Source organism: Podarcis muralis, chromosome 4 (genome assembly GCF_964188315.1).
Source record: "Podarcis muralis chromosome 4, rPodMur119.hap1.1, whole genome shotgun sequence".
Lineage (NCBI taxonomy): Eukaryota > Metazoa > Chordata > Lepidosauria > Squamata > Lacertidae > Podarcis > Podarcis muralis.
This window is the reverse complement of record NC_135658.1, coordinates 79,451,572-79,469,817: the sequence shown is the minus strand read 5'-3', so window position 1 is coordinate 79,469,817 and position 18,246 is coordinate 79,451,572. Positions and strand designations below refer to the sequence as shown.

The 18,246-nt window shown below is 41.9% G+C and overlaps 1 protein-coding gene across 1 annotated transcript; it reads left to right on the top strand.

Moving 5' to 3' along the window:
* The first annotated feature begins 606 nt into the window (after window positions 1-606).
* On the top strand, window positions 607-18,104 carry LAMP1 (lysosomal associated membrane protein 1). Its single transcript, XM_028728077.2, has 9 exons — window positions 607-812; window positions 7,895-8,010; window positions 10,128-10,341; window positions 10,477-10,641; window positions 13,125-13,306; window positions 13,923-14,045; window positions 14,905-14,974; window positions 15,451-15,621; window positions 17,132-18,104. The coding sequence occupies exons 1-9, from the start codon at window positions 764-766 to the stop codon at window positions 17,269-17,271; spliced, it is 1,230 nt and encodes a 409-aa protein (XP_028583910.1). The 5' UTR covers window positions 607-763; the 3' UTR covers window positions 17,272-18,104.
* The last annotated feature ends 142 nt before the right edge of the window (window positions 18,105-18,246 follow it).

The following is an 18,246-nucleotide window of genomic DNA, read 5'->3' as shown; positions in this document are numbered from 1 at the left end:
ACTCCTGCCCCCAGCCGACCTCCTCGGACGACGCACGGGAAGAGCGTCGTTTTCCCGCAACAAATTCCCAGCCAGGATGGGCTGCGGGCCTAATAGCGATTATAATCGCCACAAGTTGATTCGAGCTTCTCCTATACAGTGGTACCTCGGGTTAAGAACTTAATTTCGTTCTGGAGGTCCGTTCTTAACCTGAAACTGTTCTTAACCTGAAGCACCACTTTAGCTAATGGGGCCTCCTGCTGCTGCCGCCGCACGATTTCTGTTCTTATCCTGAACCAAAGTTCTTAACCTGAGGTACTATTTCTGGGTTAGCGGAGTCAGTAGCCTGAAGCACCTGTAACCCGAGGAATCACTGTGTTTCGCTTTTAGCTGTTCAGCCCCGTGACGTGAGAACGAACCGAAATCGGTTAAAAAGCTACAGTTAAAGAAAAAGAGGGGGGGAAGCCCCTCAGCGGCCTCAGCCTATGGCCTGCTTCTCTCCGTTCTCGCGAGATCACGGCTCTGGTTCTGCCCGTCTTCTCTCTCTCTGCCCCCTCCCCACTCTTTATTAAAGAGGCCGGGCGTGGTTTATTAAGATCAGGTGACGGAGGTAAAAAAAAAAGCGGTGGGAGAGGCGGGGTGGGCCGACGGCGGCGACTACGTCGATCACGTGACCGCGCCTCTCGGCGTTATTCGGTGCTGCCGACGCCGACGTTCCTCAGTCTGCGCTCCCCGCTCAGCTTCGCGTTCTTCTCTCTGTCTCCCGTCTCGGCCCGCTCCTGTCATGGCGTCTCGGTACAGCTGGGGGTTGCTCCTGGCGGCGGCCCTGCTGGGTGAGTATCCGCGGCGGCGGCTTCTTTTCGTAGGCCTCTCCCCGGCCTCAGCTCTCGCGGGTCTCCGTCGCTTCCCTGAGAAGGGAAGGAGCGCCCTGCCTGCCGCCGCCTCTTGCCCTCCGCTCGAGGCCCTGTGCGTGGAAGCCCCGCGGCGAGTAAAAAGGCGGCGGCGGCCTCCTCCCGTGTGGCGCTGGGCTGGCACCGCGCCGAGCCCGGGCCGCCGGGTCGCCGCTTCCTTCCCCCGGCACCTGGGAAGTTAGCGGGCCAGGTGTCTGCGCCAAAGGGCAGGCGGGCCTCCCACGCGGCCCTGAGGCCAGAGCAGCCTCTCCGCGTTAGGGAGAAGCAAGAGGACTGTTTTCCGCCGTGGAAACGGTGGCGCAGGACACGGTGTACTTTAATGCAGTTCAACCGCTAGCGCTGAATTCAACGTTTAAAGGAGCTGCCTCTCCTCCTCAGTTAGGCAGGTGTGATTTGGCTGTATACCGAAACCCATGTCGTCGTCCCCCATCCTTCTCCCCTTATGTGCTGGAAGCCGCCCAGCTAGGGAAACCCAGCCAGATGGGTGGGGTATAAATAATAAAATTATTATTATTATTAATCTTCAGAGCTGACCACCTACTTTTCCTCCAGGTCACTGTATTGTGAGACGGTGACTAGTTGCTGCTGTAGCTTTGCTCCAACCTTTGCCTAGCTTGCACACCCAGGGTGTGGAAGGCTTTGTAACCTTAAACCTTGACGCCTAATTCCTTTTGGCTGCAGCTGCATATCTTAAGAAACATACTGCCACTTTATTGTTCTCCTTCCAAGGCAACTGTGTTTTGAAGGCTGCTCAAATCCTGTGTCCCTATGTTCTGTTTTACCCCAGCAGCTCTGCAAACAACTTTTTTTTTTTTTTTTTTTTTGGCGGAAGCGCCCTCTTCTAGCAAGACAGGTGTGAGCAAGAGAACTTGTTTGCCTTCTTGCGCTTGAGGCCTCGCATGCTGCTAATTTGAAATAGATAACTTTCACTGTTGGCATATTGGTGCAGAGAGCACTGAGAGTTTCTTCTCCGCTTGATTGTACCAACAAAACTGGCAGTGCTCCCTTGAGGCCACTCTGGCTGACCCTCACTGCACTGCTGTAGCCTTCTTGTGAATATTTGGCTAAACTCTGATAAGTCGTCTTGTTTCTCTGCATGGAGGATAGGAAGGCTTGTTTGAGAGTGAGAGTGAACAAACCAACCTGCTGCACAAAGGTGAAATTTACATTTGTTGTTCTGCCCACTTTTACCTCTGGCCCCACCCATAATTGGCATGTGGTTTAGGAAGGCTTCTCAGAAGGGAATGTGTCCTCCCATCTAAAAGAGGTTCTGCATCCCTGCTGTTTTGCAAGGCATTCCCCATCTTCCCAAACTTGTGTTTTGTGGAAACTAGATGGAGCAAATGTGAAGGAACTTAGAATGTAATAGGTGACCCAGCTGAAGGTGAAATTCTTCTCCCCTGATAGTAGTTGTCTTCTGCTGGTTTTTTTCTCCCAAGTGGCATTGTCTAGATTCAGTACCTTTATCACTGGCTGTATAACACTGGTGATATGAAGCTGTTATCTTGCAGAGATTTCTACAGGTTCTCTTGCACTCAGTGGGACTTTATCCCCCAAGTAAATATTCATAGGATTAGGCTGTAAATCATACAATCTTTCTCACTATAGCATGAGGTCAATGAGAAAACCTGGGCATCCCAGTAATGTAGGCCAGAGTATAGAATTTAGAAGAACAAGTATGACTCATGAATTTGTGTCCTTCTGTGCTCCTTTGACTTGATACAGTATGGATTTGTATGTGATTATTAGTCTGCAATCACTGGTCTGCCTTATTCCATCCTAACTCAAGTAGATGGTGGCTATGTATATCCTGAAGTGTTTCCCCCCAAGATTCATTTTCTCGCCTTTGTCATTAAAGTTAGCCTTGTCATTATAGGCTGAGGTATTTGGGCCTATTGTAAAAAAGCAGAGGCATGTTAGAAGTAAAAAGCTACAAGAGTGGTTTATTTACAATGTTTTAAAGGCATTAAAACACAAAGATTAGGAAAACCAGAGACAAACCTGGGACTAATGAGACTAGTCTCCCCTTTTACTGCAAAATAATGAATACTAATTTTACTTAAACTAATTATGTGTACTTGGTGTGTGTTTTTAATGGTTTTGAACTTGGATTCTTTAAAGATACATTCATGGATTTGATCATCAGTGGATTTTATTCTGGGTGTGATACCTGCTTTTTCCTGAAATTCAACTTTAGTTTGCTTATATGATGCTCCCTCAAGTTTCACTTTGCAGTTTCCTGCTATGCACCAAAACAAAGGTTCTAAAAGGACAGGAGAGCATGTTCTTATACTGCCTACCAACAGTATTTGGATGATTTAGTACTCTTTGGTCAATTGCTGTCTTCTCTTGAACTCTCATTCATGCCCATGTCTTCAAAAGACTTATGGGTGCTCAGTGAAATATAATATTAAACTTGTTAACTGATATCTAATTGTGTGGGAGCTGTAACTTGGACTGGTGGTTTCTCTTGAACTTGATTTCTTCAGGATTTTGGAATAAATTTCCATAAGCAACTATAAACTTAGTACATCTTTGCCTACAAGAAAATGGCTGGCTTTCTTAAACTTTCCAGATCAGCTGTCAGCTACAGTTGGATGAACTAGAATCAGCTTTATGGCATGAGATGAAGTTTCTATAACAATTTGAAACTTTGGGCAGTTTGAATGGATTTGCATGGTACAGAATCCTTGTGCATGTGCACAATAATTCAGCTAACTGCAAGGCCTGGTAGATATCTCTCCAGAACTGCCAAACTCTAGTTGATTTACTAGGAGCAAACAAAGAAGATAAACAAGGGCTGTAAAAGGAATGATAATCCTTCCAGTGCCCTAAATGAGGCTGAGGGCTCTGGATATGTAGATAATTGTCAGAGGGTTTTAACTCCCTTCTGCAGTGGACTTGTCCAGTTTAGGTGTTAAGAAGCTGTATTTGGAAAACATAACAGGTATTTCTTGCTTTAAATTAATGGCCACCAATTCAGCTTTTGAAAATTGCACAGATAGTGTTTTTAGAAAAGTGTGTCAAGTCTGAACACTGCAGTGCTGCCAAACTCTTGATATGCAAGTTAGGATCTTCCTAGTGCAGTGTTGGCCCAAAGTCCTTGCATATATTACAGAGTTGCTGACAAATTGGTGTCATCTAATCTCTTGCTAAAAGGCACTAACTTAAAAGGGCTCATGATGGAGGTGCCTTTATCAGATGAAAAGCAGTGGGGGAGTTCTTTTTTAAAATGGCTGTTTTATTGGAAGGGTAATATTCATTCCATAGGTTTATCTGCAGTTGCCCCATAGTCACAAGGAAGCAACCTACATTGGTGCATAAACACTAGAAACATCTCTTTGTACCAGCTCATTTCACATACGTATAATCCAAAACATGAAGCTTACAAATGACTTTCCACTAAAACTTGTGTTTTATGTTTATCCGTAGCATAGAATTGCTTACTCAGGAAGAGCTGATGCAGCATGAAATCTGGGCCGGGACAACAATTTAGCAGGAAGCTGTAATATATTGTCTTGCATAACCATGAACTTTTTGGTTCCAAGATTTACTATTAAATGATCCACTGAAACTTAACCTAGCCTTACTCTTAAGTTAAGATGTGGTGCACATTCTTAATATGAACTGCTTTCCCACATAGCTGCTCTTCACTCAAGTTGACTATCTTCATGGTTCAGATTCTCATTGCATGAAACATGTAGCTACCATTCTACTATTCTGAGCATGGCACACTTATCATAGAGTAAAGAGTGATTCAGGCTGCCCTGGAGTCTTCCTGTCTCTGCTCTTATCCACTTGCATAAAGGGTTGCAGCAGCCATTCTCCCATAGTGCAGTACAGTATTGTGAAATGCACGGGTGGGGCTACAGCCAGACTAGTGCCCTAGTTTGCTGCCTGCCTGCAGATCTTAAATGCGCTCGCAAATACAAAGAAACTTTCCATGGATCCCACAAGTTAAAAATTTCATTTGTCCACACACTGTATTTAAAATGCCTCTTGCATCCTATTAATATGGTATTGAGTGAGTAAGGCAGGTGTGTCTTCTTTTGATTTATATATTCATCTTGTTAGCTTGCATATTGTAAAGTAGCTATCCTTTTCCTAATAAGCAGTTCCAGCTCTGTGTTGCATAATGCTGATAGTTTCAAACCTGTGAGAATTGGCCAATTAAAAGGATCTATCTATTTTAAAAAGGCCTTTGTGTTTCTTGGTTCTGGTGCATATCTTTAAAAAACCAAGCAAGCATTTTGGTTAAAATATTATTTGCATAGGGTATGAATATTGGATGACAAGTCTTTAAAGAAACCTGGCATTGAAAATACACTGGCAGAGCAATCCGAACCCTTGTTGGGCAGCAGAAACACATAGAGCAGCGGAGCTTCCCCAACGTCTGCAGCGCTATTGCTCTCATTGCCAGGGTGCAGGGTAGGCAAAATTCTGCTTCTGGAGCTATTGTAGGGATGGGGCCTGGATCCAGCTCAGCCCCTTCCCATCCCACAGAGGCTGGTGAAACTGTTTGGCACATCAGGAGTTTGGATTGTGCACTAAGTGATTTAAAACTGCTTGAAACACCTGTTCTCAAAGCTGGATAAGCTAGACTAGTCTCTTGTGGAGAATATGTTATATTCGTTGGATGCTGTTTTGGAAGTGTAGCTCATTTGTTTCTTTCTGAGTCTGCCATACAATTCAAACAATTCAAAGATGTAGCAGTGTGTTTGCAATGCAGACTCCTGTAGCAGTTTTCTTCCATTTTAGAGGAATCCCTCCATGGTATATACTCCCAATTAAATGTTAGGAGACCTCTGACAACAAATGGAACACAATTCTACTGCAGTAAAACTTGTCATCCAGAAGTACAAACAGCTTACAGCCTTCCTGCATTTTTAAGTAGAAGAGGAAAACATTGCAGTGGACTTTGCCCTTCTCTCTGCATTAAGCAGTTCCTGGGAGAAAAAACTTGTATGAATGCACTTTCATAATGGGCTTGAATTGCTGCCACTCCAGCATGTTCAAAAATGACAAAATCAACAAAATGATGGGGTATAATCAGGCTGTGAAACTTGCTCAATTTTTGTGTCTTCCAACAATGCTGCTTCATTGGCAGGTCACTACTTGGTATTCCAAGACAGTTGTTTGTGTTTTTGGAGAGGGAAGAAAGTCGCTACAGTTTGGAAGGAAGGGGGAAGCACTGGGGGAAAGTATTATTTCAATAGAATTAAGGCTGTCGGACAATTAAACATATTTTACCTATTAATGGTTTGGCTCTATAGCAATTGAAAACAAATTCACGTGCTGCTTAACTTTTCAGTAGTCTCACAGCTAGCACATTGTCGTGGAAGAGAGGACAGAGAAGCACAATTCAGTCATAGGCAATGGAAAGTTTCAGCAACATACAGCCAGTCTTAAATTCACAGTACATGATGTTTGTTCTCAAGTCAAATCCACTGGAGAAAAGTTAAGACATGCTGGTTGGCTGGCCTTTGGAGAGAGGACGAGAAGCTTGGTATACCAGACTCTGTGCCTGTTGAACAGTTGACTGAATGGTATCTTAGCCTGAATCATGCAATTGTAGAGTTGGAAGGGATCCTGAGGGTCATCTAGTCCAACCCACTTGCATATTGCTGGGCAGACCTGTATTCATTCACTTCACTTCACAGACAGTTGTTTAGTTTTGGCTATCCAGTTCCCCACCCCCTGGCCTAGCTCCTCCCAAACCCTTTCCTGTTCTCCCCTCTGACAAAACATGTCACTGTTGTAGAAAAAGCCTAACAATGTACTCGTGTAAATCTAGAGGGGAAGCATGTAAGATTCTAGCTTAAATTAGGGGGTGGGGTCCTGTTGAGACTTCCACACACACGTGTTATAGTTGCACAGTTTTAAAAAGGTGGAGGTTTAAAAAATTGTCCTTTGTGCAGATCTTCATAGGTTGGTGCAATTTGAGTAAATCATTAGCTCCTGCAGGTGGTAATCTGCAGTTGCCTTTGGCAACAGCCTGTAGTCTAGCAACTAGAACCTTATTAATGAAGACATCTGATAGCTGAGGTCAACTTAATATTGCCTGTTCACATTTTAAAAATACTGATCCCTGCCAGAGGTAGAATATACTCGAACACCTTTGTGGGGTGGGGATTTCTACATTCCTTTAATTTTCAGTAAAATGGGAGTGATTATTTAGATAGTATTTTTGTATGTGTCGTACAGTCTTAATGTAAGCCGTGGCTCAGTTACTAAAAAGCTGTCTTGTACACTTGAGTATTGGTATTGTATTTATGAAAATATATACTACCCATTCATATAAACAATTAAAAGTATAAAAAATGGAGATGTGGTGAGTTTTCTACTTTTCTATATTTTCAAATGAAAATGATTTTTTAGCATGTAGATAAAACTTGTTAGCTTGTGTTTCTCACATGACAAATTTAACAAGAATGTTTGGTAGTTTTGTAACAGGGCTCTTTATCAGTGTGTTATCAAGAGGACTAGATACAAATAAAGCCAGTGGAGATACAATGAACCATTTTGCAAACAAAGGTTGTGATTCTGGTTGGCATAAATTAACTTTCCTTACATCATTCTCATGGTTGCTTAAGAGTTTTTCATCCCTTTGGAACATGCTTTGTATGAATGTAGGAACACACTAATACATAATAGGTTCTTAAATATTGTGTGTTTAATAATAATGGCTTAGATTATCTTCACAATAAAATGTGTTGCGAGCAAGAATTGCTACAGGGGAATCCTCGCTTATGCGGGGGTTCTGTTCTTGTTGGCTGCATTGGGGTCCCTTCTACCCCACATCCTTTGACGCCAAAATCAATTGTGTGCGAGTGGGGAGGTGCCTGTACTGAGTAAGTGCAGGCTTTCTAAAAGCAATCATATTCTCCTTCCACAAAAGTCATCTGTCCCAGTGAAGCCCATCGTTACATATGGATGTTGCATATATTCTTCAAAGCTGTCTATCGGCATTGCACTTCTTGATATTTATTGCTTTCTGTTTGCAGGATTTTTACAAGCATCTTCAGCGTTTGAAGTAAGAGATGGGAAAAACAAAACCTGCATATTAGCCAATTTTTCTGTGCTATTTACAGTGGAATACAACACAAAAACCAGTAAAGAGGTGAGGATGCTGAAGCTTAAATGAGTGGTGGGCCAGAAAGCTGCTTACAGAGACATAACTTTTAAGGCACTATGTTGTGTGGCTAAAGGCAGCAAGATGCTGTTTTCAGAGCTGAAGCTGCTTAATTTGCACTCAAGGTTGAGTCTGTTTGAAGAAATTTTGGATTTCTATATTTGATTGGGAGCTGCAGTTAAACCTTGGTCTCTGATTCGTTAGTATATGTATATTTTCATCCTATCCACATGGTAGGAAAATAATTTTAAATGTACGCCATGAAAGTGATGCATGAATTGGCTCAAAACTCACTCAGAAAGGAAAGTACTTTGCTGAAGTGTTTGTGGTCAACTGAAGGCAGAGCTTGATGGAAAAGAAGTCTGTAATATCATTTACTGGTGGGAGATGAGGATAAAATTTAGTTATACATAAAATTATGTCCTAACCCAATTCCTTGGGATCAGTAATAATGCCTCAAAGCAAATATAGGATTAAAAATCGCCCTGTTTATAAGGCACACAATGATTACTTCACTTTTTTAGCTGCTCAAACAACCGTATCCACCATGTGCTCATTAATGGTCTCTGCATCAACCTTGAGCAGAGTTTCCCAGACAGGTCTTCAGCTGTTTTTGGACTACAGCTCTCATCATTCCTAGCTAGTGGTCAGGGATGATGAGTATCGAGTCCAAAACAGCTGGAGACCCAAATTTGGGAAACCCTGACCAAGAGGAAGGTCCTGAGTGAAGTACTGCACAGGATCTGTCTGAGGCCCTGTGCCTTTTAACATCTTTATAAATCCCTTGGATGAGGGTGTAGGGGATATGCTTATCAAATTCGTAGATGACAGGAAGCTTGGAAGAAGACAGAATCAAGATTCAAAGTGATTATCACTGGCTAAAACATGGTACCCAAACCAGCAAGATAAAGTTGAACAGTGAGAAATTGTAAAGTTCTATGTTTACAAAATCAAGGCCACAAGTGTAGGAATAGGGGAGACCTGCTTTGAAGCAATACGTGTGAAAAGTAGGTCTCTTTAGTAACTAAAGGTTTGTTGGTCACAAATTAAACTCGAGCCACCAGTGCAGCTACTAAAAAAAGCCAATGAAAGTATAGGCTGCATTGGTAGCAGCATTGTGTCCAGAGTCATACAATGAGAAGTAATAGTTCCACTCCATTCTGCACTAGTCAGGCTACAGCTGTGTACTGTTATGGGCATCACATTTTAATGAAGACACTGAAAGAGGAGAGTGTGCCTGAAGAAGAATGACCCAAGTGCAGAGGAGTCTGGAAACCAAATTCTATGAGGAATGGTTGAAAAAGCTGGGCATGTTTAGCCTGAGACGAGAAGATGGGGTGTGGGCACAATAGCAGTTTTCAAAAATAGCATGGAGAAAATGGAGCTGACAGAGGGCAGAACTGGAGCTAACAGATAGTAATTGCAGGAAAGGAGATTTGGCTAAATTTTACAATTTTTATCCTGCCTTCCCTCCAAGAAGCTAAAGCCCCATTTTATTCTTGTAATACCCCTGTAAAGTAATTCAGGCCGAGAGACAATGACTGGCACAGTGTCACAAAATTGGCTTCATAGCTGTGTTAGGATTTGAACCTGAATCTCCCTTGTCCTAGTCCAGCATTCTAATCCGTACACCATTGGTTCTGTCACTATTGTTTTGCTAACTTTCTGTTGCTACGTATGCCTGCCTAGTTTAGGAATAGAGACAGAAACGAAATGTGGTAAGTAAGCTCCAACCTACTCTGTGCCAAATCCTTTCTAAAACATAGGGAGGGATTATTCTTTCCCCAACGCACACCCCACCTGCCTAACCTTTAGTTAATAAATAAAAAACAAGCAAAACACATTTTTACTTGGCATGGGATCCTTCCTTCCCACACTTCACTCTAAAGCCTTATCCTACATTGTAGAAATTAAACGGCAATGTGATCCTGACCCAAAGGAACACCACTAAAACTTACGTAGGTTGACTTTGTATTCCCACCCCCACCCCCAAAAATCTACTATGGTTATTGAGTGCCTTGAAGCATTTTACTTACTTTTGATTGTTTTATGTTTACAACAGTTCTGATGCTCACTATAACAGCAATACTGTTTTTGTCTGTTAGGTCAAGGTCTTTTCACTTCCTTCTAATGCTGTGGTACTGCCAGAAAGCACATGTGGCAAGCCAAACGACACTTCAGAAGTTCTTGCAATTGGATTTAGCAACAATAACTCATTAAAGATGGCATTTGTAAGAAATGCAGGCGCCTACGTTGTCAGGAGTCTGACTTTCACCTACAACTTGTCAGATGCCAGCCTTTTCCCCAACTCAAGTGAAAGTAAGTGTTTTGAGGCTTTGCAAAGTACAGTATGGTGAAGGTAGCTGGGTTGGTGGTACATAGGATGGTTGCCATATTTATGGAGAAATTGTCTGAAGACCATCACACACTAATACAATTGCACACTTTCTGCAGCTGGAGCAAGAAATGTGTCCAAAGACACTGATATTCGAGCAGACTTAAGGACAACATATACATGTCACAGCAACAACACCATAATAAGCATGCAAAATGTAACTGTCCTTCTCAGCAACGTTACGCTTGAAGCATACCTTGTAAACAACACCTTCAGTGGAAAAGGTAAGCATTGTATTTTCAAAAAGCTTATGGCATGCCAACTCTTCCCAGTGGAACTAGTCATACCCCCAGGGACTCTCATTTTCTCTGTAGGTCTGGGGTTGTGCTGAAAGATTGCTATTTTGTAATGGTTTATGTAAAATGAGTTTCTGATTGGGGAAAGCCAAAACAGTCTTTGTAAAGCATAGGATTTGAATGGCCAACAACTTATCATGCAGAAAGCTGAAGGGTATTGAATTGGGAAGTAGTAAGTATTACTGGCAAATGCAGCTGAAGCCTAGTTGGAAAGGACAAGAGAAGAGCAAACTGGGAGAACCTTCCTCCCAGTTCTCTCTTTCACCGGTCTTTCCGACAGTATTCTGTTTTGGAAGAACAGGAGGAGCCCTCTTTGCTGTGTACAATTTGTGAAACGGTAGTGTAGCAGCAAATGAATGAATTTTATCATGGCTTTTGAAATGGCCCGTTTCCAGGAAGCAAATTGCTATCACACTGAGGAGCCTGACACCCAAGTTTAGTTTGAGACACAGCTTATTTCAAAATACAAGGGTGAATTTGGAACAGCAGTGCCACAGGTAGGACAGCAGGAGATCTGTTTTGCCGTCTGGTCTCTGCTCCTCACTGCTACCACACAAAAAACCCGGCTGGGGGCGAGAGCACCAGCTGCCACCATCCCTGCTATGAGACTCACATCAGTCCTCACAGCTGATAGAATTTGCTGAGAAAGGCCAAGAGCCTTGACTTCTTCAAGCAAGGGTGTGTGTTTTGCTGTGCCATTGTCAGTGGAAGGGGTAATATGAGGGAGAGGGCTACCCTATTAACCTTTTAAGGGAGCAATTTAGTGATGGAGTCATTTCTGAGAAGCTAGTTGGTGCCTAGAGTTAAAGAAGGGAGAAGGTTTGTTGGCCATTTAGCTATTGCTAACTGGGTGTTTGGGTTCACTGGGTCTTGGTGGAATTTTATCTAGTCTTTTGTTGGGGGGGGATGAAGTAACAGTTAATATCTGGTGGGTGGGTGTTCCTATCAAAGTGTTCTTTGAAATGGAGATTGAAAAGAAATGTTGACTGATGATGATTATGCCTGTTTCCTCGCACCTTTCACTTTTAGTGCAGTGCCTTAGGTGGGCTCCATAACACTGTCTGGTCCAATTTATTGCTTGGAGTTTCAATGAATGAGGTCTGAGGGTAATGACATGGCTCTGGACTAGTTTGACCAACCACTTGTGTTAGAAGGGGCTGTCTGCCTGGATCCAGGAGAATGTAAATTCATCATTGTGAGAGGGAGAGTGGATTCAAGCTATACAGCACCTGAGTGAGACAGGAACTTTGCCTAGGCTTAGCTGCTCCAAGCTCTCTTGGATGGCTCTGATTTTCTAGACCCACCTTAGTGAGGCATTAGGACTGGGTTTGGAACAGAACAGAAACTGCCTGTGTTCCCCTAGGAGATGGTCTCTGCCAAGACAGGTGAAGAGTGTACCCTAATTGATTCTCTTACCTGTCAGCAGCTTTCAGTATCATAGGCCCAGCCATTGCCAAACCAGTGTCCTCTAGATATTTTGTACTGTGGCTCAGGCTCCTCCAACTACAGCACAGTCATATTGGCTGCAGTTGATCATAGTCCAAAACATGTGAAGGACAAAAAGTTAGCTTGTGGGTGCTTCTAGATCCAGCACTCCGCTGCCCCCCCCCTATGAGGTTTAGGTGGTCCAGTGATTTGGAGCACCTTTTATCAGTTTTGGCTGACCTAACTATGACTCAACAGAGCTCCTGGTTGGAATACAGCATTGTGCCCTTGAAAATTATCTAGAAACTTGAGTTGGTCCAAAATAAGAGTGGTCAGACTACTGATGGGGATTGGCAAATAAAATCATATTGCACATGTGCACTAGCTTCCAGCCCATTTCTGGGCCCAATCCAAAGTGTTGGTTTTAACCTTTAAAGCCCTAAATGGCTTGGGGTCAGGCTGCTTGAATGAGTATATTTTCTCATATATTTCTGTCCTGGGGCCTTAAGATTTTCACTGGCCCTTCCCCACATTTCCACACCTAATGTGGTAAGGTGAGTGGCTATCATGGAGAGGGTCTTTTTGATGGTGGCACCCCATTTATGTAAGGCTCTGCAAAAAGGCTCACCTGTTGCCTATGCTATTGTCTTCCTGAGTTTTGTGGAATTTGCCTCTGCAGGCTTCATGCTGATGCTTAAATATTTAGCTCCCGTCTTCATCGTATGTTTCATATTGTTGGGCTTTTTAACGATTGCATTATCAGTAAACGTCTTTGTTTTTGAGCTTAACAAACTATGAATTGCCTTGAAGAACAGAGTTGTACAAGGGATATTAAAATATATTTTCAAAAACAAAAAGGGGCTAAGTACACATTTTGTAGTTGGGAGCAAAGTAGGAGAAAAGACTGGACAAAGTGAAAAAATTAAGGTTGTCAGAGTGTTAATTGACTACTTTCCATGCTATGGTTTGTGATCACTGCCTTCCAGAAACTGTCTGTAGTGAAGACAAAGGGTCTACAACCGTCGTTCCCTCAACTACAAGTGTGGCACCAACTGCAGCACCAACTGCAGCCCCCAAAACTCCAGACGTTGGACGATACAATTTGACTGGCTGTTTGCTTGCTTCTATGGGCCTACAGCTTAATATTACCTACACCACCAAAAACCAGGTAACTTCCATATTTATTATTTATACATAGCAATACATAGAGATACATGGGAAGCTAATGCACCTTAGACCAGACTAGTGGGCTTATTAAATCCAGGCTCTTCACCACCAGCAGCCACACAATAATGTGTTTCAAGGAGGTTAGTGTTGTCCACCTGTGCACTATGTCCTGCAGACTTGGCCAAGATCTCTTACTCTTGCACAACTGCCAGTTAAATTTAGACTAATCATAAACATGGCAAAATCTGGAAAAGTTTATCTTCTCCTGATCACTCCCATGGCACTATGGTTGTTACTGAAAAGGAGCCCAGCAAAACAAGGCAATTAAAAATAGCTAAAATTTAAAAACAATCAAGGAGATAAAACTGCTGTGCACCAAAGGCTTTTTAATAATGTGCTCATTTCAATATCCATACAGATCATAGCCTGTACAGTAAAGTCATTCAATTTAACCCTATTGTGTACTGCTAGGAAAGTTGCTTTCCTGTTTCTGCACACTGTTCCCAAAGCTGTTTACACAAAATTTACTGAAAGTGCATACATTATTGCTTCATCTCCAGTGAGAAGGTCTTTTTAAATGAAAATATGACATAACTTTTTGTTTTTATATTTCCTAGACTAAGAAGTGGGAATTGTTGAATCTTCCAGCAAATACAACTTTCTCTGGGAATTGTGGAGACTCTACAGTTACTCTGAACTTGACTTCTGGGAGCACTGACCTGGTTTTTTATTTTGAGCAGGTAAGCATAGTTTGATGCCACACTTACAGAATGCTGATGTAGTCCGTATGGTATTGGTTTATGCCCCTCATTGTCCTTGACTTTTGGTTATGCTAGCTCGAGCCAGTGAAGTTGGGAGGACACCACATTGACTGCTTCTGATTGACAGGCGGAGCCGTGTTTGACATGTATAGACCATGCAAATATTACTCTATTTATGTGCATAACTCTGCTTCCACCAGTAATTGGGAAGATCATGGATCAGGGCACAATAGCTTATGTGCAGAACTTCAGTAGCTTTAGACTGTTTTTAGAAGGTTGCTTTAGAGGTTTTCATTATGTTACTACTGGTGTGTTTATCACCCTGGAGGAAGGTGGTGCAAATTAGTAAATAAATGGCACTTGTTAAAAAATAAAATGGCAATTTTAGATGACTTGTAATTTTGTGAATGAGCAGATTGGCATGATAGCCATTTTGTATTTTTCCGTTTATTTACTTGAGCTTATGAAACAGCCTCCCTTTCTTAAAATCACCAATAATTCCAGAGTTCACACCCTTAAAATGGGGCATTTCATCTTCAGTGTCTTCTTTAGTGTTTAAACCATAGTTCTTGATCTGTAGTTGCCAGTGCTTGTGGTTTTTTGTTCCTGGCTCAACAAAGGGAGTGAAGCAGGAGTGATTCAGCAGCATGTGCATGCACATAAGCCATGTTTTAATTATGGCTTGTCATGATATGCAGATGTATACGCTATGTATGTTGTCCCTTTCTATTAACAACTGCAGAATATTTTACCAGTGATATGGTGTCCCTGTAGCATGCATAGGATAGCCTTTTAAAAGAAACCCAACCAGTGACTAAGATTTATCTTTCTTTTTAAGAACTCAACCACTGACAAGTATTTTCTGCACCGTATCTCTGTGAGCACAAGTCTGCCTCCTGAATCTATAAGTAAGTAATATATATGTATTTTAAAATGACTTTAATAGCTTAGATTTTGAAGGATACAAAGAATGTCCAAAATAGCAGAGAGTTCGAAGAAGATAAAGAGATGCAAGTATTCACAAACTTTGTTAATTGCCAGTTTGAAATGCCAGGGTTATTCATTCTTTAGCTTTTAGAAGGCTCACTAGGAGATAAGAGATAAAGCCATGAACCTTGAAGTACAGTCAACTGGTTTGATTGACACCCACACCATGATTTCAGGGTCCTCAAGCCCAGGAAATCAAATAGCCTATAAAAGTTTGGTGCAATAGCTTGTCCAAGACAACGCTGTACTGACAGCAGGAAAGGGGTCCTGACTTTTGTTACTGCTCATCAGTAACTTCACACCACCACCTATAAAAACATGGTGGCAAAATGGGCTGGTGCCTTTACAAAAGAGTGTGGTCCTACTTAATCTCATCTGTGTGTTTTTTTTAATACAGAAAGAACATTTAAAGCTGACAACGATAGCCTGAGTGCTCTCAAAGCAACAGTTGGGAAATCGTACAAGTGTTTTTCAGAAGAGAGTATTTGGATCTCAAATGAAACTTCTCTCAATATATTCAATGCTCAAGTCCAGGCTTTCAAGATCACAGGAAACACATTTGGAACACGTAAGCTGTATAACTACATATTAAACACAAGTTCAGTGCAAAAACTTCATTCTTTGAGAGCAATAGTAACTTGATGATCTAGCTTGGCCATACTCAGTGGTGTCACCTGTACACATTTATAGGTTTGTTTCTTTACATTACTGTGGGGTGAGCACATGATCTGTGACTTAAGCAGTTAAATGTAGATTAATTTGTTCATCGCAACCTCAGGGGTAAGTTTTATTATATGGTGGCTCATCTCGGCTCTGCCCAAACACTGAACGTAGTTAAAAGAAGCTTAAATAAATTTCACAAGGAAGACTATCATTGATTCCTAGTCTGTCGTACCAGAACACTCCACAATAAGCATCCTTCTTCCTTCAGCCTCACTAATTTAAAGTTGACTCCCAATTGGTAAAGGAAGATTGTCATTTTTGCACTTTCAAAAGGGGGTGGGGGTGGGAGTCGGCACAGAGCAAGATGCCATATACAGTATAGAGAAAAAATGTAGTTTGATAAAGTGTATATTTCTGCCTTATGGGGTGACCTTACTGCAAAAGTACACAGCTGTGCTTATAGCTATATGCTACAAATGTTTGGCTATTAACCCTTCAGATTCCCAAGGAGAGTTTACCAAGACGCCATCTGATCTGACTGCTGAGCATTTTAATTTGCATCATATTGCTAGCAGCTAACCCATCGCTCCCAGTCACCAGCTGCGGCTGGTGGGACTTAGGTTCCTCATCCTAGCGCTACATGCTGTGACAATCCAGACTTTTCTGCATCCATCGCATTGTGCTGAACTGCTAGCAAGGGGATTCCTATACTGGTGTGCTTGAGGGACTGGTGTTGTGCATATGGCCTTTCCACAGAAAGTTAGAGTTGTCTCCCATTACTTTTGGGAGAAAATATGATAGCCATGATTAGAGAGCCTAGAGTTGAGCTAAACATGCTGCTTGTAAGATTGTGTACCGTTTTTCTCAGGCTTGAAATTGCCTGATTTCATATGAAGGGCAAAGTAACAAGGTTGAAACGGTTACTTCAGACACCACCTGTGCTCAAAGGTGGGCAAAAAAGCACTTCCACTATTAGAACTATTACTGTCAAAACTTAGAAAGTACAATGCTACTTCAAACTCTATTAGTTTTGAATAAATACAGACACTGTTTTACCAAGTGGTAACAACTGTAATAATAATACCTTGTGAAGTTGTTCCTCCAAGGTTCTACCAGTTGGGAACCTAGAATTCTGATATTTTGGGCTACAACTCCCAGCATGAGCCTGCTAGGGGTTAGGTATGATGGGAATTGTAGTCCAAAAGTATTTGGAAGGCGCCTGCAGTAAGTTAGGAGGCAAAATGGTTTAAATTCACTTTCTGATAGTCAGTGTAGATACCCTGACAGATCACTGAAGAGTAGAATAGATTGGGTCCTGAAATGATTATTTGGTGTTTGGCCTGGGTCCTTGCTATTTTTCTAACAGAATTTTAGGATTAAATCTGCTTAATAGAATTGTTTTTTCTTTCTTTCAGCGGAAGAATGCCCAATGGATGAAAACAATATGTTGATCCCAATCATAGTTGGTGCAGCCCTTGCTGGACTTGTCCTTATAGTGTTGATTGCATATTTAATTGGCAGAAAACGTAGCCATGCTGGCTATCAAACAATTTAATGATTTGCACTTCCTTAAACCAGTGTGGGAGAACAGCAGTTGCAAGAAGCAGATACATCGATTTCCCCCCATTTCCCCATCTTCCCCTCAAATAGATTGATATGAGGGAGCACAATCTCTTCCTTACCAACTGTTTCTTGCAGTGCCTGCTTTTACTAAATGTGAAATCCATCTCGTGGCATTTAACTATGCACAAAGGATAACTTCTATAATTCTGTTTAATTTTGCTAATGGGTTAAGTATTCACCCACATAGAAACAGGCTGAAGTTTTAAGAATGCTTTTCTGAATTGGCATGGTTTTTAATGTCAACTACTCTAAATGGATGTGATGTAGTTAATTCACATTCATTCACTTAAAATTCAGATTAATTATATCTAACAAAGGGAAATTTCCACTTTTCTGATACTACCACCCTGTGCTGAATTTAAACTGCTTAGGTGCAGTAACTACAGTATGACTGACCAATCAAACTTACACAATTCCCACTTTGTCTCTACCTAGGTATGTATCATTAATAAGCTTTAAATGCTAAGCCTGGTATATGCAAGGTGTGGAGATACAATTTGGCTGACTTCTAAGATATTTTTGGTCTGTCAGCTTGGTAGGAGCTGGCCCTTTTTTACATAAAAAAAAATGGGTGTTACTTTATTTTTTGTAAAGTGAATTTCAGTCTCTTCTGTTGAAGTTCAAAGGAGGTCCTTTTTCTGCACATGTGTACAATAATAGACTTCAGTCTGCTAATTCTTGCTTTGATCTTGGCTGGGACTGTACACTGCAAGGATCAGTTATGGATGCATTGCCTGTAACAATGCTAATAAAGACTTTTCTGTATGTTTTGTCAGTGTCCAGTTGAGCAGTTGCGACATCTTTGTGTAAAGAGAAGTGGACGGGGCGCGCTGCAAAACCCAAGCAGCAAATTTTGCCTGCCACCTTCATTTCCCTAGTCTGCTTCTCTGCCCTAGAGCAGCTCAGA